Consider the following 23,636-nt stretch of genomic DNA (forward strand, 5'->3'; position numbering starts at 1 on the left):
TAGACGGTGGCGCAACTTCGTGAATTGGTTGAAGTTAGACATTACCACCGTTGGATGTCATCTCAGTGGTTTACAGTTTTAGCACTCGCGCGCGCTACACTGACAGAAAACATTTGACAACATTTATTTCTAGTTCATTGTTTAATTATATTTATTCATGTCAATAATTATTTGTTGAGTAGTTCATATTGAGAATTAAAGATGAAATGAATATTTAAAACATTTAAACAACTACGGTTACAAACAATTTGTATCGATATACAACATCTATTCGACGTAATCCTTAGCTTACAAATTTTCACCTAAACTTATTAATGTTGCATACAATTTTTATTTATTATAATAAAGTAATTTCCTGTTATTACAACTTAGAATGTCCATCATAATAACAAACATTATTTTCTCAACTAGTAAAGCAACACTTGTTATAAGCATTAATTTTAATTTTGGGTAGCTTTAAATTATTATGTAATAGTATAATTGTATTGTTCGGATAGAATAGAAAATGTCTGCTTACGTGTATCCTTGTGAGAAAAAATACAAATGTAATTAGGTGTTTGATTAGTTTTTTTCTAATTCTCATTCGCTACAAGAATAAATAAAAGTTTTATTTATATTGAGCAATAGAATTATCTGATTTTATGTAATTTAAACAATGTTTTCTCCAATATTAAATATTTTTTTTAAGTTTTGTATTAAAACTCATTCGCGTGTAAATATGTATAGAGAGATATAAATATACTGTTACTTAGAGAAATACTGTGCAATTACTTTTTCGATTAGAAACAAAAATACTATGTACGATTATTGAAAAAATTCAGAAAAAAAAAACATAATAAGTCTGGATTTGATAATTACAAGAATTTACATATAAACTCTGTTGATTAGTTGTAATTTGTAATCACTTAATTCAAATCCCACTGTTCATTTTACTATAGTGGTTATTTCTTTTTAGAATCTTTCTTTGTAATTACATAAAGTAATGATAACATTTTTAAAAAAATCATCATAATTTAATTGACATGTTGACAAATGTATTTTTACGACTTTGATATTAGGATTTTGCTTAGAAATATCCTTATTTTCCTTTAAATTTATAGGTGTTATTAATACTTACTTACTTACTTACGCCTGTTACTCCTCGTGAAAGAACATAGGCCGCTCATCAGTATTCGCCATCCAACCCTGTCCTGGGCAATCCTTTTCAGCTCCTTCCAGTTATTATTCATCCTTTCCATATCTGGTTTTATTTCCCGACGTAATGTGTTCTTCGACCTTCCTCTTTTCCGCCTTCCTTCAGGATTTCAAGTTAGGGCTTGTCTCGTGATGCAGTTTGACGATTTGCGTAGTGTATGTCCTATCCATTTCCATCGTCTTTTCCTAACTTCCTGTTCAACTGGAAGCTGGTTTGTTCTCACCCACTAAAGGCTGCTGCTGATGGTATCCGGCCAATGGATGTTGCGTTTCTTGCGTAGACAGCTATTTATAAATACTTGCACCTTAATACTGAGGTACTTTTAAGGCAATAGTTAACAACTATTGTGTCAAAATACTGTTAGAGTTCAACTGACCTGTCTTATATTATAAATAAACGCTTTCAAGTCTCATTGTTTAGTTTATTTATGTACAAAAGTTTCAGTGCAACTTTACAGATTAAAACTATTGTAAAGCAATACCACTAAGCAAGTACCTGAATCCAAACGATTGAAATATAATCCATCCAATTTTGTTCATGAACCTTACAATATTATTGCTTAATGTGAAGAAAATTCTTTACTTCTTTTATACATATTCACTGGTAAATTAATAAATTTAAAAAATCAAACCCCATAGCCGAAATTCAATGATGAAAATAAACTTTTACGAGATTGAATACTTTTGTCAACACTTTTTTGAGCTTAATGATTCAAATATTTAATATTTAATCCCAATTTAGATAAATTCCTAACTGTTATTATTTATTTCATGACTTCGCAATTAACCAGTAAAACTTGAAAAATGTACCACAATTACAAATAGTGTATTATTAACTATAGATTTGTTAGCATTTAGTTTAGTAACATTCGATATTTTTCTTATATAATTTGATCAAGGTTTTTAATTTATTTAGCAATAACCAATATATTCATTATTATTACGAACTTCCAAATGATTTATATTTTTGTTTTCATTAGATTCACATACACTTTTATGCAGACAGATACGAAAAGAAAACAAGTTAACATTTACAATATTTTTAATCACCATTTAAATTAGAAAAAAGTAGCTTTCCCCCTAATAAATTAACCCAGCATAAAAGAAAATCATTTAGACATAAATATATTAACGTATAATTAACGTTTAATTCTTAATCAAACTAAATAGTAAAATGTTAACGTACAAAAAATGTAATTGTCTACATGTTTCAAAATACATATAAACATACTGAGTTACAAGTGCAACTTATTCCATATTGATTTATTGTCTGGTATATAAGTACATATTTAACTATAAACACAAATTTTTATACGTCTGAGAGGAAGTAAATAGAACCGAAAAAGTACCATGTTATGTATGTTTTCAGTTAAAGAACATCAAGTAGAAGTAGTAGTACAATTAGACAAAAACAGGAAAAATAGCAAAAAAATACTAAAATCAATACTGTTTATTGGGATATGAAAGTACATCTTGAATTCTAAACTATAATTAGCTACAAAGCTGACATTATACACAGATTTATCCATATATATATATATATATATCATTGTAAGCTTTGGAGAATAAATATTTAAAATAAGATAATGTAATGAAAAGAGTACTTTGATTATCTTAACATGAACAAATAAATGTGTATAATACATAGCTTGTTTACGACTAGGCTAGTTGATCTCAATAAAAATAGAAAGTATCAAATCTTCTTTTGAAGTTCATCAAGATTTGTCGTTAAATTGTTCAAGATATCTACAGTTCATAGGCTTTGTTTTAAAATGAAGCAAAAATGTATTTTATTAAATTAGGTACTAATTTTATAATCTCGGATTTCTCATCTTTCACGTACGTTACCTTGAACTGAAAGTTACAATAACTTTCTACATGTTAGGATAAACTCAAATGAAGTTGATTCCGTTCATTTAATTCTGTGACACGCGACACAGGTTCATAATACAAACTTGTATCAGTTGATATCAGTAAACAGATGAAGTAAAAAATGTGCCGGGTTTATGACCAGTACGTTAGATTTAAACTATTTTGCAATACCGTGGTTCATCAAACTATTTTTGCTCAAAATGAAAATTACCTTTTACATTAAAAAACAAGTTATTAATTTGACAACTCTGTCGACTCTGGATACATTAATTTCAGGCCCAAAAGCTTAAGGAAATTGATTTTCTAAATTCGATCATTTTGCTGCCAACAACCTGTGAAAATAATTTATTTTGGCGAAAAAAAAACAACTAAAATTCTTGTATTCTAATTACATTATTACCAATTCACTAGTAGTTTAAGATGAAGATTCTAGGTGAAAATGTATAAAAACAGTCTTATTCTTATGATTGTACAGTTTTACTCTTAGCTCAACAATTAGCATTTGCCCACGTAGACCTTATGTAATATTTCCATCAAAATTTTGAATTCCTGGAAAATAAGTAGTGAACATAAAAGTAGATATTTAATAGTTGGGCATAAGTAAACAATTTATTTACTGTTCTAATTAAGGTTTCTGACTTCTTATTAAATGTATATCTATGAAAAGCTGATGTAAGTATGGCTGAATATTTTTTGTCATCATATACTAGTAAGAAGTGGTCACAAAATTGGCCATGAATCGATGGTAAATCCACTTAGAAGTTGACAAAATATAGATCACGTTTTGCTGAGTCTTTCATTTAAACCTCCAATCACCAGTTATGCATATATGGGAAAATCATTTTATAAATGATCAACAACTCCATCGTGAGCATTGGTAAAACATGTTAATAAATAAGTTTCCTGAGAGCACAGCATCGAATTTAATGAAGATTAAATTTACAATTTCCTAAAAATACATCATTCACACTTGTACGAAAATGTAGAAAACCGAATTGTGAAAAGCAGTAATATTTATAATTTGTAGTATTTTATTTATTTTCATAATTATATTTATGATTTCCTTTCCCATTTTTTTCATTGACATTTAAACCAGCATTGATTTATATCGGTATTCAAAAACCAACTTCCTTTAAATATTCGATGGAGTTAGTTCCCTGGATAAAGTTTTGGACGGCATGAATAACAAATATTATAATGAGAAGTGAACAAACTTCGTTTTGTGTGTTGTAAATCGTCCACATACTCACTGGCAAATACAAGTATGCGTATAAAATGTATAAAGCCATTTAGATCATTGGTAAAAGTTAAAATATATTCTGTGTATTTATGCAAGTTTAATTACTAGGTTAATGGATTGGAAAAAAGGAACAGACTAAGACGTAATCGAATAGAAGGTACATTAGCCAATTGCTACAACTAGATTAAACAATAAAAATGATACCAGTTACGAAAAGCAATAATAAGGCATTCATAATTATGGTGATAATAATGGTTATTATAATTGAAGAGGCTATTAAACAACAAAATTTATTGTATATCTAATCTAGTAAAAGGTCAAACATTTTCTTTTTGTATTAATAATACAATACAATAGTATAATAATTGAATTAAATGTATAAACAAAGATTTTATACACGAAAACATCAACAAAATAGAGGCGAAACATGCCACTTAACATGTCATTGTTGTGTCAATAACTATTTGGATTAAAATGTATCAATTAAATCAGTATTACACTTTAAATTTTATCTCCAATGAATGTGTTCAATATACGAATTAATGATAACCATTTACTTATTAGCTTTGATCTTTAAAATAAAAACAGAGAATAATTATTTCCTATGTCAACATCCCATTTAAAAAGAAAAAAATAGGAATGTCATGTATTAGAAATTTGTTTAACATAGAAATTAAATTTAAACAAAAAGAAAAAAAGACAGATACACTAGGCTAATATGAACCACCAACTATGTAAATAGATAATAAAACTATTGATTTCAACAAGTCTGGGACATTTAGTTGTTTTTGTTTCTTTGATCTGCATAAAATACAATTAGTAAAACCTCCATGAAGATGAAAGTGAAACCAATTTTAAATCTCTTTGATCTTAATATCACTGAGAATGAAATTTTCTAATCACTCATTATCCCATTGATATGATGTAGACCAATAAAGCAAGTAATGAGTTAGAAATTTGAAACAGTTCAATAAATTCACCTTATTTTTAACAAAATAAAAGAGATTTTTTTATTAAGTAGTCGGCAGAAAAATTAGAATGAATAAGATGTCTATGTCTACATGAACATTGTATTAAAATCATTTTTCTTCTTTCTAAATATGAATCATTTAACATCCTCATACGTACATAGCAATAAATATGTAATGAGAAATTCAACTACTGTTAAAACTTACTCACTTGGTAATTTGTCTATTTTATTATTATCCTAAAATACATGTGTGTAAATCTCTCATCTATAATTATAATACAAGCATATTTTAGAGGTATATTTACAGATTTAACCCAAAGCATCCATTTTATTTTCTTCCAAATAGAAACGTTTGTCCTGCTTAAAGCCGATTCTCAACAAATAATAGTTGATAGTCTGGTTGGAGACATAATCATTCATAATATTTTATGGAATAACTAAGTAAACATGTGAAAGGTTGCATCATGACTTCATAGTTCAAGTAATCCGTTATATCTAGAACTTACACATGATCGTTATATATTGAAATGCGGTTCTATATGTAGATTTCATTTTAAGCGGAGCTCTATAAAACTATCTGCTATGAACTTGTCACTGTAGCATAGAACGTACTCAATTTAAAACACAAACATATTGAGAAATGAACAACTGGATGAAAACTTGAGTAAAATTGCACCGAAATATGCAACAGTATTTAACAAAAAGAAAAAAGGCCTAAAGTAATGTAAAATGCATATCAATTAAACATTGAAAACTAAAAAAATAACTGCAGTTTACATCACACTATTTTTTCAAAAATTAATGATACTGAATAAAAACCAAATTCAATTCCGATGAAATAAAACAGAAAGAGGAACATATGGCGTGATATATGATTGTGGTTATTCTTATTATCATCAGCATTATTTTTCTTTTTTCAATCTAGTCAATAAAAGAAAAAGACACAACATATTCGTTATCTTATACAGATGTGATTTCACATGCACAAACAAACAGATTCCGAATATATATACATGGCTTGAACGTATTTCTGTACAAACAAGTCATAATTTAATCAACAATAAAATAGAAAAAAGGCGGAACATAAAAATGCAAGAACAAGAAGGCGAAAAAAAGAAACAAGGAAAATTTCTATTTTCTGTAAACAGAAAAATAGAAACTCAATTACTCTTAATACTTAATAGCTCAGACATGAATAATGTTTAGTTTGAATTTCGTTGCAATCATTTGCTTTCTTCCTATTTTATTTGATTTTTTTTAGATTATCATTGTATCCTAGTACTTCTTACTCTTCCAAATCAGACACACACACTTTATCTATTTCTACTTCCGTTTTTACTTAATAATATTCTCTGTTTTTTTCTATCATTTTGAAAGTCAACTAATATACATATTTTTAAGTGTATACATCTTAGAATTCATTTTCTATTTTCTGTAATTCAACATTAGTTTGTACAATTTCTGTATGTAGAAGAATTTAGATTGTTCATTAATTTAGAAAAAAAAAGATGATTATTAATATTCAGAGAGAACCTTTAGAAAAACGATTGAAATAAGGATGAAAAGGAATGTAGGGAAAAAAAGCTAATGATTCATAAAAGTAGTAATTAACATATTCATTGTTATAAATAAAATGTACATAATAAATCGTTTTCACGTAAACATAATATAAGGCCATAATATACTGAAAATAGTGCAAAGTAGGAAAAAACATTCCTTTTGGTTAATCGAAATCTATGGACATAAAAAATGACAATATTTATCAAGTAAAATATAATTCGAATCTCGCAGGGGGCGAGGTCGTGGATGCGCACTGCTGAGGAGTCCCACAATAGGACGAAACGGCCGTCCAGTGCTTCCAGGTTTTCCATGGTGGTTCAGTTTCAATTGATTCATGATCTTGGCCATTAAAATATAATTATTTACAAATATTTTGCAACAAAGTGTATTTAAAATTTGTCAGATAGTTCAACTGTTTGATTATCAAATCGTAAAAGTACTTCCAGCTTTCTTCCAATAAATAAATATATATATATATATATATATATATATATATATGACCGAAAGAATATTTGTATATATGGGTATATCCATCCCTGAATATTGATTATATCTCTTAATATCATTGGACTGAATTTCAGAGCAGTAGATTTGAGTTCAATATCGGATACAGTTTTAATCTGTTTCCAAGTATTTGAACTGCAGCAAATTCTCAAGCATACAAACTTCAGGACTTCAACATTTACCTACCGACAATCGATATGTTCCTTCAATCTAGTTTACATTATCTTTAGGCCTAATATCTTCACATGATATACATATATAAATGCAGAGAAATGAACGTAAATACAATAATTCATGCAATTGGTTCCCTTTATGAATTTAAATAGAGCAAGAACAAACATTGATGCATCAATGTTTGTTCTTACAATAATTCAGTTGAAGCAGTGAACTGAATATAACAAAAAGAAAACTCGATGAAAAAATGAATTATTAGAATATATATCCTTTAAATTGCTTGTTATTAAAAAATCACGTACATAACGAAACGAGATGTCTATTGAAGACACTTATTAAATTAACACTAGAAAAAGTGATCAAATGGAAGATAAGAAATTTTAAAAAATTGTTCTTTCTCCCCTTACATTCTCATCATAAATTTATATGATCCGCAGTCAATTAAGAACATTATTTTAAAATAATTCTTAACCTTCACACTTTTGTGATAACTAACAATCTAAGTTACCTTTATCTTTTTCAAAATTTTCATTGAAATCTTAGAAGAGAGTGCTCATTAATTTGTAAAATTATTATAAACTTATTAGGAGACTAACTAGAACAGCCGGTTGGTTAAATAAATAACAAATAATTGAAATATTTAATCCTTTTAAGTCTGAAATTATACTCGATGCTCCTGTTATTACAATAAATATTACATATGTTGTAAAATTTGTGAATTATTCTTGTTATAAAGCACAAGAATTTTCATGGATTTACATAATGTGTACAGGGGATCAATTCTTATCAATAGATAATTTTGTAACACAGTTCACACTGTCGATCATGAACACAATATATTGTGTAGAAACCAGTTGGCTAATCGAAAAAATGTCCAGTCATAAATTGTACTTTATTACAACAAACTTATAGTTCTAATATCACAATTTTATTTACTGTTTTACTCATCTGTTTAACAGTAAGATGATGTTGTGTAATTGATTAAGTTGTTTCTCGAATCACTCTTTACCATGCTAGTTGTACAAAGCACATATTCTAATTGATATTGAATCACATGAATAGTACGAGCTATTCACGAGAACAACACCAAAAAAATCTTTAAACAATCTCATTATAGAAATACGTTTAGTTGCAAGATTTTTTATTATTGAACAAAGTCTAGATATGAAACTGTAGAAACCAATCACTAGAAAAAACTTCGGATCGACTTCGAAAATTTTTATACCACTGAAATGAATAATATTTCAGCTCAATATAACAAATAACTAGTTTTTAGGAACAAATAATTTCACTGGAACTATTTCTTGGTATTTAATAGCTTTCTTGAAAGATGACAGTAACTCGGAAGCAATGTCGATGAATATACACTTAGTTACATCTGACAGATAATTTTATTATTAATTTATGACACAAGTGAAAAAACAAAAGGACAAATAATTTCCACATATTGATATATGCCTAGTTAAAAATTAGTTATTTTAACACCAACCAAAATAAAAAACCCGATCATCACGTTCATTTGTTCATTCTGTATACCAGCTCCATTTTCCTGATAATCAGTATCAATCGGTTATCTATATTACCCTGTTATATACTGATATAAAACACTAACATGATAAACCAACATTCTATAGAAACTAATCAGAATTCACCCAGTTGCACAAGCCAGTAGCTATCTGGATTCAGTAGATAAGTGGATTATGCGTTGAGCTTCTGAAGCAAGTCTAGGTACATCTAGTTGATTTGTCCCAAGTACGAATAAAGGCCCATCCTAAATCCCTATGACTGTTTGGTAATATCGACGCAACTTGCATAGGATCCACTCTTCCAAAAAGAGACTCATCATATACGATCGACAACACCAACAGAATGATTTGAGCAACATATACATACAGACTACCCAAAATTCGCATCTAATAAACTAAAACAATAAAAAGCAACCCAAGTAACAACTACAACACTAACAAATTGAAAATAAGCATCAGTAAATAGATAGAACTACAATGGAAGATTTCATTATTCTGTATTCTTTGTAACAAGCTAAACATATGTGCTTAATTAAGTTCGTTACACATTGTCCTGTTATATAAATTGAGCAAAAATCACAAAATAAAATCTAACTCAATTCTTATATTTCGTATTATTGAAAAATAAAACACGCAAACGCACACATAAACAAATATTAATACAACTATCCACGTAACTGTACACGTTAGTGGATACGATAGTGGAAATATAAAGAATAATATTATAAATTCTAAGAATAAAATTAACAATAATTTTTACTCAACTTAAAAACTGCCATAAATCAAAAATGAAATATTGTATTTCATAATTGATAATTACTAAAAATAGTTATTTACATAGAATAATTCACATAAATAAAGTTGGGAGAAAGTATAACATAAAACTAATTTATTTTTAGGTAAGTAGGATATTTTTTTCACTTCAATGACATAGTCATCATGAAGTGAGATTTATTTCATAAGCTATTAAGATAGGAGAACCACTAAACGGTGGTTTATTATTACATTTATTATTTAGCAATTTACACTTATGATTCTATAGAAGACCGAACCAAGGATTTTCAGGTCTTGCAGTTATCGTGACCATTTGAGCTTACTGAACCTAATGAAACATTCCCATTTTTCATTAATTTGAGATATTGTAAGATCTATGCTTAATAATCAGTAAATAGGACTAGTAGTTTCCGGAGATAATCGTACATTTCAAGGACGCTTTTTGTCGTAAACGCTAAATTATTCCGTAATTACTTTTAATACAATATACAAACATTCATTAGAACGTTGATTACAATGTATTAAACTAAACGTTAGGTACGGTAAACCACTTGATTATTTAGTGCATAATCAAACAGTGCCTTCGTAAAATATTAAAATCAAATATTAAGTACATTATTTGCATATCTTTCATCAGTTTTCCTATACATACGTTTCCATTATTACAATTCCGTTGTTACTCCAGTTACTCCTGTTTCCCTTCCTCTTTTCCTTATTTTGATCTGCTGGAAATCATTCCACTTCTGATTACTGCTACATACTACTTATATCTGTCCGCATAAGCAGTGCACACTACGACACTACTTTAAACAACACATATGTGATTAAGGAAGGAACGAATTGAGCGAAGAAATTTCTTTTCAATTCGCTCAATTCCTTCCTTCTTTATTTACCAAATGGCAAAATGGGAATTTTCACATATGTGATTTCTAGAGAAATCCTTTATTTATTTATTTACTATGATTATTCGAAGGACAATTTGCTTTGATAAAAACACATTCATTATGAGATGAATAGTGTAACATGAAATGCTCTAATGTTTGAACTTATTTAGAAAATAATCCACATTAAAAACATCAACAGTTGATTACTCTATAAAATTTATATAACAATCCGCTGAGTAGAAATCTACATTGATGTAAGAATCAGAAGAATAAAAATTGAGATAGTACTGAAAAAAAATAATGATATTGTTCGAAATATAATCAGTTAACTGCAATGGTCGCAAAAACTTCAGAAATTTTGCAGTGTTTATGCACTGGTTATTTTGTACGAATCTATGACTTGTCAATTTCAATACACTTTCATTATGTACATATAATTCTTATCGAAATGATTGCATTAGTCCTACATTATATAAATGCCAACTAGTTTCACTACAGTCAGAAAGCTTTTATACCATTTATCTATGTAATGACTTTGTTCTTTGAGTAAGTTAATAAATTAAAGTTACAAATGTAGTTCAGTCAGTTCCAACACAGTGCAATAAAATTAACCATCATGTCACGAATGCTGAAGACCCTGAGTCCGATTCCCCGCCATGGTTATAGTTGTGTATTGTTAGAGTGTTTAAAACTACGACAGTACATTTACTCAATACTCCATGAATTTCATTGATTACTTGGTCACGAGTCAGTCTGCGGTGAACACTATCTTACTTTTCTCATATCAAATGATAACTTTCTAGTTTGTTTGATAATTTAGTGGCCATCTTAGAAAAAATTAAGAAGTTACTATAATTTTATTATTTTATATTCCTAATAACTGTCTGGAGAACAAGTGTGATTACGATACGTTTTCGGTATAATAGTTGGACGTTTAGATAAGAAAATACTATTGTGTTAATTTGGACAGTACGTCAGCGATTTAAATGTTCCCATATATCAAGGACCCTGAGAATAAAAAGTCCTTTTTCTAATCTGATAAGTTCATCCCAACAGTCAGTTGCATATTTGAAATGAATTTACTGATGCCGTAATCGAAAGCGATCTAATGTTCAATTTTTTCTCAAATAAGAAATACCGTTTACATGTACCTATTCATTTTCATAATTAAATATTTAAAATTTTGTGTTCTAGATATCACCATCAGTCCTAAAATGAAGTTGGAATTATTAAAATATAATATATAGTATAATATACAGTATATGTAATATAATAAATACATATACTATAACATAATTTTTATCCCCTTGGGAATTAATCTTTTTACATAAAGAATTGTTTTATCATCCTACCTAATTTCACTGAGTTCAGTGAAATCGAAGACAGAAATTAATTTTGATATTTCTGTTTTTCATGTCCTAAGTTGATGGGATAAAAATTACATATTTTTATATCAAGGAAACTGACAACAATTAGTTTCACATACCAAAAATGTAGTATCCCAAAGTAATTATCATAATAATTAATCATATTTAAGATATTAAATTACTTTGAATTGGCATTTCAACATTTAAAAAAGGCTTGTTGCTGGAATGTATTTAAGCTATAAAGTTACGCATTTTGATATATGTTTGAATGAAATTATACATACAAGATAAAAACATCCAATGTTCTTAGATGTTTGCTCTCTTATCGTAGAACGAAGACATGTCCCACTGTCGTTAGTCAGCAAATCAGGTAAATGGAACGTAAACGTTTTTCCACAACCAAGTATGTTTAAAAGCGCAAAATATGCAGTTATTAGTTGTCAGGAATCGCTGACTATTAACAACTGTTAAAAGCATTTTACAGTGAATCGACATTGATTCAGGTGCTAAAATTTTCAGCAGCAAAGAGTAAATCATGGAAAGAACTGGATTTTCAGCTACGTAAATATTGCAATATATATATCCGATTACAAGTCGTATCTTCAAATTGCCTTGTGTAGTAATATGCGAATTACCTAGTAACTGCTAGCTTAGATCATGACACTATGCAAGTTTCCAGTCAACTTCGGGTATTATCTCTGCATATTACAATAAAATCGAATCTGAAATTATATATTTTCAAATATAAGTATAACAATATTTGTTCAAATCAACTTGACAGATATATGATTTCAAAAATATCTGAGTAAATCTACCGAACATTTCTGAAATAAAACATTAAAACTGGTCAGATCGGTTTCAATCAAAACTACTGTCAACCAGCTTTGTTCCTATAGCAATGAAAAATGTGAAAAACACAACAGATAGCAGTATAGAAATTGGAAATTAAATGAGAAGAAACGAGATTGTTCAATCTCATCACATTACAGGAGAAGAAAATTGGAAAAAAGTAGTGAAAATATATATAACAGTCAAGAGCCAATATGTGTAAACTGAAAACAAGTATTTAAGATGTTTTAAATGTTCTACAATTGAAAAGACATCAAACACATGTGTTTATGCATGACTGTGATCGATTACCAACTTTGTGTAGATCTGTAACTCAAACATTGCAGTTCTTACATTTTAAAAGCCTCTAGCACAAAGATAACGGCAATTAATTGATATATCTTGGGCATGTTTTTCTATCTAACATTCATTAATCTTAACATTTAAATATTTAACTATTAACAACCTAAATTTGTGTACATAAATTCACTCAGTTATTCATTGGAAGTTTTATTCTACACTAAAATCTCACTAAAGGTTATTATTTATACGTTCGAAACAAAGTATGTTACATATCACTAATCAATAGAATCTCCAATATTGATCTGAACTATAAATAAGGGGTATGTTGTTTTCGTTTCTAAGCAAAAATTCGTTAGAAGTATGAAATGTGGAAATCATTGATAAGCAAATATTGCTAATTTATTTATTCATAAATCTTATAAACACTACTTATTTTCATTCTACTTTCTATACATTTTTATTCATCAGAAAAAAAAAGAAATTCTAATTTTTGTTCGATTTCCCATTTCTTTGTTGTTGAAATGTTTAATGAATTGAAGGGAGAAAAAAACACAACCTCATTATGTTATGTTATTTAAACAACTAGTCAGTCTGTTTGTGTATCTCTCTATTTCTCCTTATAGCTAGTTCAAAATAATAACATGAAATATGAGGTGGTTTAACTTTCTTTTGTTAGAGAGATAGCCAATGAGAAATTATTTTACCTTGTTAAACTCTTGAAATACATCGGTATTCACGTAAACAATTTTATTTATATTCAATAAAACCATATTTGGGCACGGCTTTGTATATATATATATATATATATATATATATATATATATATATATATATATATATATATATATACTCAATGTAAACCCAGTTTATTCAATCTAACATATTTAAATCTTCAATAACATTGAAATAACAACAGTGACAATAATCATGAAACTAGTAAGTATGCCATAAACATTTTTCAAAAACCTCGTTCTTGGCATATATATATATATATATATATATATATATATTTGTAGATTAGAATAAATAGAAAGTATTTCTTTTTCATTCTTTAAACATATGTTTGTAAAACGTGCAAGTAATAACGAACCAAATATATGCAGTAATAGGAATCTAAGTCTTAAAGATAAGACCAAAGTTATAACAATCACCATACAAGTTCAAGGCAAACATACATTCTAACTAAACTGAAAAAGCCTATATAAATATTAGAAATATGTGGTGCTCGAAATATGAATTTGTATTTGGATTCTTTCAGTTTAATGTAGAAAATAAGTTGTTAATTAAAAGAGCTAATCTATTACATTAAAGGGTAAATTTTACTTGTCCACTCTTGTTGTTGGCTTAAGTAACATATTTCATGTACCAGTGAAACTGAGTTAAATTATATTCAAAAAATGATTTTGTTCATAATAGAAAAAGAAAGACCAACTATTCCCTTTCTCCTATCACTTTCATGTGATTACTAAATAAAAACGTGGTCAGTGTATGACATGGTGTCGTGGTATGAAAGAAAGCTGCAAAGGGCTGGCTCCTGTTGGCCCTTCACGACTCCCTGGTTGGGGCCCGAGAGATGGTGCGACACAGTGGCTAGAGATGTTATCAGATATGGCTCAGAATAAAAGCCAGTGGCAATCCTGCTGTAACCTTCTTTTACTTTCTTCATAAAATGTGGTTGTATCTTCCTTAACTGAAAGATTTCTTCTGGGTGTACCTTTCCGTTTCCCCCATTATTATTATTATTATTATTATTATTACACTACCCTACACTAATCTGGTCGTTATTGTTCTTTTTTTTACGCTCCTTACCTTCTTTTTTCTCTTCCAATTCTCATTGTTTTGTGTGGCGTATATATATTTGGTGCCCTCTTGTACCAATATTTATGTGTTCAAATAAATAATAAATAGATAAAAACGTCATTAGTTGCGTAACAAACTCATCTGCTACAAGAATTGACAGCAAACAGCAGGAGAAATCGTCATTAAACATCCATGAAATGTGTTCTTTCTAACTTTAAAGATAATAGTTGACATTAATAGTCCAAGGATTTTGCATTTTCTACTCTAGACCTGATATGAATTTGTAAAATTATGCAATGCACTTACGTTTGGTACTACAATAGTGATAATAAACTTCATTTTTATTGTAACTACTGTACTTAATAAAAAAAAAAGATTCTCTTCATCCTATAACAACTTAACTACTAACCTTTGTACGATACAGGGAAACCACAGTTTTGCTATAATACATTAAATTGGTCATTATGTAACAGAATATTTCTACATTGATTATATTGCTTTTACTTGAAGTAGGCACTGGTAATAAAATCAGGAACGAAAATAAAAGTTTCGCAAATAAACTATTCAACTCAGAGAATGCAAAGTTTGCAAATAATAATAACAACAGTAATAATGATCAATCATTTATGGCCTGTTTGATTACTCACATTTCCACCTTCTAAGTAATACGGAGAAATCCTCAAATCCAGTGTAGACCCAAAAAGTGAAACTGGTTGTTAAAAAGAACATTACCGCTTCCAGGCAAGATATTACTCTAGGGTAATATTTTCATACAACAACACCACCTCAAGACTGAAGTACAGTATATTTTGGCTTTCATTCAATTAGATCACTTGTAATAAATAATTAAAATAATTGGCTGAATTGAGCAAGAGACGGACTACTGTTTCACTGACTTAGTAACTTCTTCAGCTACGTATTCGAAATTATTCATCGCCTAAAAACCTATTCCTAAACAGTTCCATTTCAAAAGTGATGAAACTGAAGGCATTTCGAATGGTTATTCACTAATTCATCAATTATCATGTACTAAATAGAATTATTAAGACGTCCGTACAGTTGTACAGCACATATCGTATGTATTGCTAACTAAACAAATCAAAATAACGAATGGTTTTATTACTTTAGGTATTTCGCTTTCTACTGATAAGTTGTAAGATCAACCAGATAGAGTGCAAAGCCGTCATAAATCTGAAACAGTATGCATTAAATCCGAGTGCATAGAGCTCTATATGTTAAGTAAGTTGCGTTACAAACACATTTTATTAATTCGAAACATTGTAATGAGTAACCAGATAATATATTCACAGAATAAATAACTTAATACACCATACAAAGTATAAAAACAAACCATAAAAATAAGTTCGAAAATCTAAAAAATAGTAAACAACGTCTAACAAATCTTCAATATAAAAAAAGAGATTTTGCCGCCTAGTGATTTGAATCGCATATACATACAAAATAGAATCAAAAAGAATAACATTGCTAAAAGAATTGATCACATAAGTTAAAAAGAAGAGCCTTTTCATGTTCTCATTCATGTAATTTTTAAACGAAAATAGAATAAATGGTTGCCCATTTACGTCTACAATAATAAAATGAAAATGTTGACATATCACGTTAAGTAGCTTTTTTAAAAGATTAATCTGTGTAGTAAGGTCGATGCATATTAAAGAAAAATTCGAAGAAAAATGTTTACAATAAGAAAAATGGCTGGTAGAGGAACATATTTGAAGAATGCTAGAGGTTTCTAAACCAAAAAGCGAAATTGTTGGCCATTAGATAGAGCAATATGAGTAGTTGCAGACTAATCATTGCAACCAGTCTCATTATTGTACTCGATGCTTGGAAATTGCACTACATGGATTAGGATCGACTGCAACAGGGTAGATGGATATACTCCTGCTCTTCCCTTAGATATTGAATTTCAAAGTTATATTACAGTTTTTAATATTTTTTAATTACATTATTTTATAACCTAATGGTTTCTACCACTATTACTGCCTCCACCCATCTGGGATCCGTTGTGCTAATTTGGCGTGGCAATTTGAAACAATGCAGATAGGTTATAGGTTTTACGTTTTTGTTTTTAACTAACTGACTGACGTTCCCAAAAAATCTTACAGGTTATTAATTTTTTAAAACGTTTTAGCTTAATGTTTATTTAAATGCTTATAAACAATAGTAACAAGATACTTCATTGGTTTATTCAACTCTGGAAATATTTAAAATATCCGATCATCATTTCGAGATCAACATTGAATGTTCGACATGAATAGGGAAAGGTTCGTATCCGAATCAACAATAATAAACTGATAAATCAATAGCTTATCACGTTGAGACTGATATCAGTCATTCCGTCTTTCTAAATTTTTCATTGCTCTTATCTTGTTAATTTCAAAAAAATAACTCAACTGTATAAACAACGTTTACATTGCATAATGCAGTAGATAATGTCAATTGTATTGTAATATTTACCATGTTTACCAAACAATGGTGCTACTTAGTTTCGGGAAAAAAATCCAAAAAAAAATATTCTTTATTTAGAAATAATAAAATTAACTAGGAAGAAAAGAAGAAACAAGAGATGAAGTTTACCTTTTAACTTTTATTTCGAAAAAAATAAATAAAAGAAAATTAAAATGTAATTAAATCAAGAAAACTTATAATAAACTTAAGAACAGAAAACATTAAAGTGAATGTAGATTAAATTTAATTTGTAATATAATTATTACTTATTATTATTATTGAATTATCGCGGATAACTATGTTTTGGTCGACTATTCCGCTGGTTTTTATATAATTAATTATCTTATTGTATATACATATATATATATATGCATAGGTATGTTATCACATTGATATTTTTTTCTCAAAAATCTTTAAAGTTGGAGCTCAATAACAAAAATACAATGCAACACAAGTGAACTTGAAACAAGCAAATAAACGTCGATATTTGGATACAAAGAATTACAGCAAAACAACAAAAAAACAGTTTATTTAATATAATATTCTGATTTCCATTTGATTTTGAATGCAAGCAAACAAAAAAAAAGAATCTACCGAATAAAAAAAGTGGAACAGTAAGAAAGAAAAGATTGTGACGAAAACAAACAAATTATAATAAATGCATAGCTGATTGAGAAAGAATGTGCAATGTAAATGGAGAGAAGAGAAATTGTTAAGGAAGAAAAGAGAAAGAGAAGTTGAACAGGATAGAAGAATAGAAAGATGAGAAAAAGAAAAATAAACAGAAGAACTGCTGAAAGGAAAGAGAAAGTTAGTGGACGAATTAGAAAACAATCATATTCTTATTAATTTATTTAAAATAATAATAAGTATCAATAATGAGCAAATAATGAAAATGAAATCCATTTGTGCTTAATGTTTTGTCGGTTGATTTCATTAATGCATGTTCTCGATTATTTAAAATGTAAAAATCAAGGTCAAGAAGCTGATGATAATAATAATAATGAACAGAGGGAAAATCAAGAACTAGGAGAATAACCCGTGAACTTAGGTGTAGCATACCTAAATAAAGAAACGTAGCGGTACAAAGCCTGATCTAGATTTTTTCTTCAGCAGAAGGAGTTTCAGTCCATTGAGCACATATATATGTATATATGACAAATATTCACTCCTTCAGGAGTGTCAAAAATGAATGAAATTTAGCATCATGTCTCACTGGGTTGCAATGTTAAACAAAGAAGGAAAATAAGATTTTCCAAATTGATAATCATATTTTATATTCATACTTAATTGATCAATTCTTCTGATTGTTTATTAATTCTGTTACATATTTAAAAACTGAATTATTATATTTCAATTTATTTCATAGCGTATCTTTAAACTTTTGTGAAATATACGAATTACATTACGTATGGATTAACATGAAATATTAAATAACTTATGCGTTGAAATCCACTGAAATATTTGAATTTTACAGTATCAGTGATAACATATAGAATTTATTACATTACTACAATATCCGTTACTCATTGAGTGTACTTCGTATCTCTGAATGATGTAACACAGTGATTTGATTTGATATTGTCACAAGTGTAACATGAGCTAAACATTTATTGTCAGATTTACTTATATGAATTTCTTTAATTAACCAAAACCTAATGAACCATTCAAAACACATATATTCAAGAACTAAGTGATTATTTAGTCTTTATGTAATACGGTACATCAACATTTGCAATCCAACTAAATCCAATGAAGCAATTTATATAAGATAAATATTGCAATAAATCTGATCTAAGCCACATGAATCTAATTTAAAATGTTCTATATTCACTGTTAAAACTGAAGGAAATTGCTTTGTTTCCGTAACAAATAATGAAGTGTACACAATAGCTCTGGCAAAAGTGTCATTAGATAACTTGATACAGTTGGGGAAGACTAATTTATAAATAAATACTTTTAAAGAAAACTAGACAAAATATTCAAATCAGTGGCTCCATACAATATCTAAATTAAGTAGATCTAAATATGAAGAACACCTCAAACTTCACCACCCCCGTCATAGATATATTCAAAGGTCGTAAACCCAAAAAACTAATCCAGTCGTTTAGACTAACAGATCAATGAAAAATGAGCATTCTGACATAGAAAGAAGCATTATAAATATAAATAAATGGCAATATAAACTAGACAGTGTTTTCTAAACCGACTGACGAAACCAATTGTATGACATTTTGATAATCAAATTGATAACTCATGCTTATAATATTTTCTCAAAAATACATAAGGTTAGTATTATTAGTTGTTAACCTTCTGTTACGTTCTCATTGTATGAAAGTTAGTTCGCATAGTTTATTATGTGGTTTTCGTTCAACCAAACAGTTTTATAGAAAAGTCATATATTCATTTCTCGTAAACAAAATATGCTTCTTCTATCAACAGAATAATATCATGGGGTTGTGAAAACTGTTGAACTTCATTGGAATCGTCAACCAATCTGAGTCAGACCACCACTGAAAACCTTGGAGTACTAGACAGCCATTTCGTCCTAGTATAGAACTCCTAGATTGAATAAGGTTGTACATCATCACCATTGGATGCTGGCTCAATGGTCTAGAGGTTAAGCGCTCGCATGCGAACTTGAAAGACATTGATCCGATTACTATTTTCAGGATGGTGGATGCCCACTGTTGAGGAGTTCCATATTAGGATTGGACGGCAGTTCATTATTCCCATGTTTTCAGTGGCGGTGTAACTTAAATTGGTTCATGATTTCAATGTAATACTTTTTAGTCAGAACATTTTTTATTTTGACTAGATGAATGTATAGGCTATCCAACAGATAACTAATAAATTGGTTTAGATAGCAAAACAAATACATTCACATGGTGAACAAAGAACAGGCTAACAAAAAGGTCAGTCCAAATCACTTCAGATTCATAGCACACTATCCAAATGATCATCCGATAACAATTCATAAAGGTTTCATTATTTGCATAGCAAGATGAAAGAAATTTGACAATACTAATTTTAAAAGAAACAACTATCTATGTAATATTTAAGAATAATCTACGTATAAACAATAAAATATTACAATCAAATCTGTTAAGAAACAGAAGCAAAATGAAAGTAGGAAGATTTAATACTGAATTATTTTCTGGATAAGCTAAATTATGGAAAAATTCACTTACCATATTTCACTAAACATATATCACCAACAACAATATCACCAACTAGTACTTCTGTAATATCACCATCTCGTAAAACAGACATTTTATGGTCTGATTCAATTTTATCTTGTAAACCACGAAATTGTTTTTCTTTCTGCCAATCGTTTGTTGCTGTTACTAAAACTACAACCAAAACAGCACAAAGTATAGCAACACCTTCAATCCAACTAACTTCACCTTCACTCTCATCACCGGAACTATGCTCTCCACCAAAATCTTTGTGAAGAAAAGAGAGACATTAAACAGAAGAAAATAAATTAAATAATGTTATTATAAGTTTAAGTGAAACAATAGCTCAACGATATTTTGTTATAGGCGAACTATCCTAAATACTTCTTACATAACCAAATATTTAGATCAGAAAATTACCAGTATTTCAGGTTTCTACTTATTTTTTGATCAAATCCTTACATGGTTAGTTGATAACTGTCGAAAATAATTGTCTGGATACACCATTTTTATTCTTTATTGAAATGAAATGAATTTAAGCTATGCTCTAATATAAGAAAGTACTTGTACATCGTCGATCCCTCAATCTACATGGATTCACATTCTTCAACGACTACTGTTTATATTATTCTTGAATACGCCTGAAAGTGGTATTTTGTTGATAAAAATTTATACCACAAAGCTTCATTATCTGAAGAAGAAATTCTTTTAACACAACTCCCAGTGTCTTTCATAGCTTGTTCGGATAAGCAGAGGATTTTTCAATACAAACTTATCACTCTTTTTTTGGCTATTTCTGTCTTTCCAGTGATGTTTAGGACTGTAATTGATCAGTCCCTTATTAGCATATGTGCGTCCTGTGCCGATTGACTCAATATTATCTTAAGTCGCAACATTATAAGTAGAGATGGATGGTTATATATATATATATATATATATATATATATATATAGTTTTATTGAATTCAGTCATATCTAAACTTAAAGGTACAACCACCTGATAAGTCCCAAATAGAAAGAAAAGCGCGTCCTGGATACCACTGCTCGCCACCATCCATCTTTGCTTATAAAAAATGTCCTAATATTTAGAAAAATATTATGACCATTCTATTATGAGATAATTTTTCATCTTACACCCTTTTTACGATAAATTGACAGATCGTACTGATGGTTTTTCTTAAACTTCAATATGAACATTATGTATTAGTAATGTTCTTGACTGATAGCAAATTGTGAAAATAACTACCTTCAAAATTTGACTGGGACTAACAGCTTACTAAATTTTTGTCATTTTCGAAAAAAAACACTTCTGATTTATTGTTATTTATAAGTTTCATTAGAAAGAAATATGAACAGTGTTATAAATTATTCGATAATTAATTATTTATGATAAACAGTTAGTAATAAATATGATTAGCTAGTAGTATTCTATAGTATATTTAGAAAAAAAAACATCAGTTGGTGAAACAAAATGTTTTTAAGACCAATAACTAGCAAGTCATTTATTTTTTATTATTTGATTTACCTCTCTTAAGACTGACCATCAAAATGAATTACGGAAAGTGCTTAAATTTTCCTACCCAAAATTAATATCAATCAAAGCACAAAGCAATGAAAACATCTTCAGCTGACCGTATGTAAAATTTATCCTGATCCATAATGTAATAATTCTCAGTATGTATGCATAATAGTACACATGTCGTTAGAAAATATTAAACTTAGTACAAATTTATGTTGTTTCAAAATCCTATACCTTACTCTGAATTAGTAAACTTAAGGGCAAAACGTTAAATGTAATAATATGGAATTAATACGTTATAATTTGCAAACACGACATAGAGTTTGTAGGTTATAATGTAACAAAATGAAATGGAGAAATGAGAATTGTATAACAATACAAAATATAGGGATGGGTAGGAGATAAAAAGTGAACAAATCTATGTCCTTACATCCTATCTTAAATTATGTCATATAAGACTTTTATCACTAAGTTTTATATTGGTCTGACCGTCTCTAAATGGTTCCTTCAGTCTACAACTTCTCTGACAAGCATTTCATTTCGATGTTTCCCATGGCTGTGCATACCTAACTCTTCCTCCGACAATCACAGTCGAGAAGTGCTTACAGGCTCATCAACCTTTTTACTATCTCTACCCAGTACCTTATACTCAACATAAGGAATACTCACTCAATATTATCAATGTAAAACATTAGTTGAAAAGTTCCATAATTGACCTTTAAATAACTAAAGGTATGTACTTACATCTTTGCGCAAACTTAATGTGTTTCTAAATGTAATTATGCATTTAGATTACCTATCAGACTATTTTTCATGCTCATTTGTTATGGAATACTGATTGAATATTTTTTTGTTATAATATATCATAAATACTTAATAATCATTCTGACAAATATGAATTCAACAAAAATATAATTAAGGACAATCTAAAAGGGGAAGAGAAACAAACCCTTCATTTTCACTCATTCTAACCCGATTACTTAACAAAATGTATTTCCAAAGTAGATCATTTAAATTCAATGACAATTTACCTACATTTAATTCATAAACAGTACTGTAAATGATATGCTGTCATTGTCGCTTTGTGTGCATTTATTTAATCATAAAATCTCAGTACTATAACAACTCATGAGATTTTATGCTCAACACTAATAAAAACAATTCACGAAATAGATACTATTGTCATTATTATTATTACTATTATATTCATCGTTGAAAAGAAAGGGTTATAATAGCTTTTTCACTTTGCCTTTTCTGCACAAATAAAGGGAGATACCTGTCACTTCTCATTTGTTCTTAATTTGTTTAAGGATAGTATTTATTGACCCTATAGGCTGATGAGAGATAAACAATGATTGATAGATAGTGAATAAATAAATTATTATTCTGAAAAGATAAAGAAAAGAGAGAAAAATGAACTCTTATTATATACTGAAAAACATTTACTACTAAAACATGAACATATATGAGTATA

At 28.6% G+C, this 23,636-nt stretch overlaps 1 protein-coding gene across 2 annotated transcripts in view; it reads right to left on the minus strand.

Moving 5' to 3' along the window:
• Positions 1–23,636, minus strand: part of ATP2B1_1 (ATPase, Ca transporting, plasma membrane) — a 143,666-nt gene that overhangs the window by 87,608 nt on the left and 32,422 nt on the right. For both annotated transcript variants that reach the window (XM_051216156.1, XM_051216157.1), the window contains exon 3: positions 20,657–20,911. In XM_051216156.1, coding sequence (XP_051066721.1) covers positions 20,657–20,911 — 255 coding nt within the window. The remainder of the gene's footprint in view (positions 1–20,656; positions 20,912–23,636) is intronic.

This window comes from Schistosoma haematobium, chromosome 4 (assembly GCF_000699445.3).
Source record: "Schistosoma haematobium chromosome 4, whole genome shotgun sequence".
Lineage (NCBI taxonomy): Eukaryota > Metazoa > Platyhelminthes > Trematoda > Strigeidida > Schistosomatidae > Schistosoma > Schistosoma haematobium.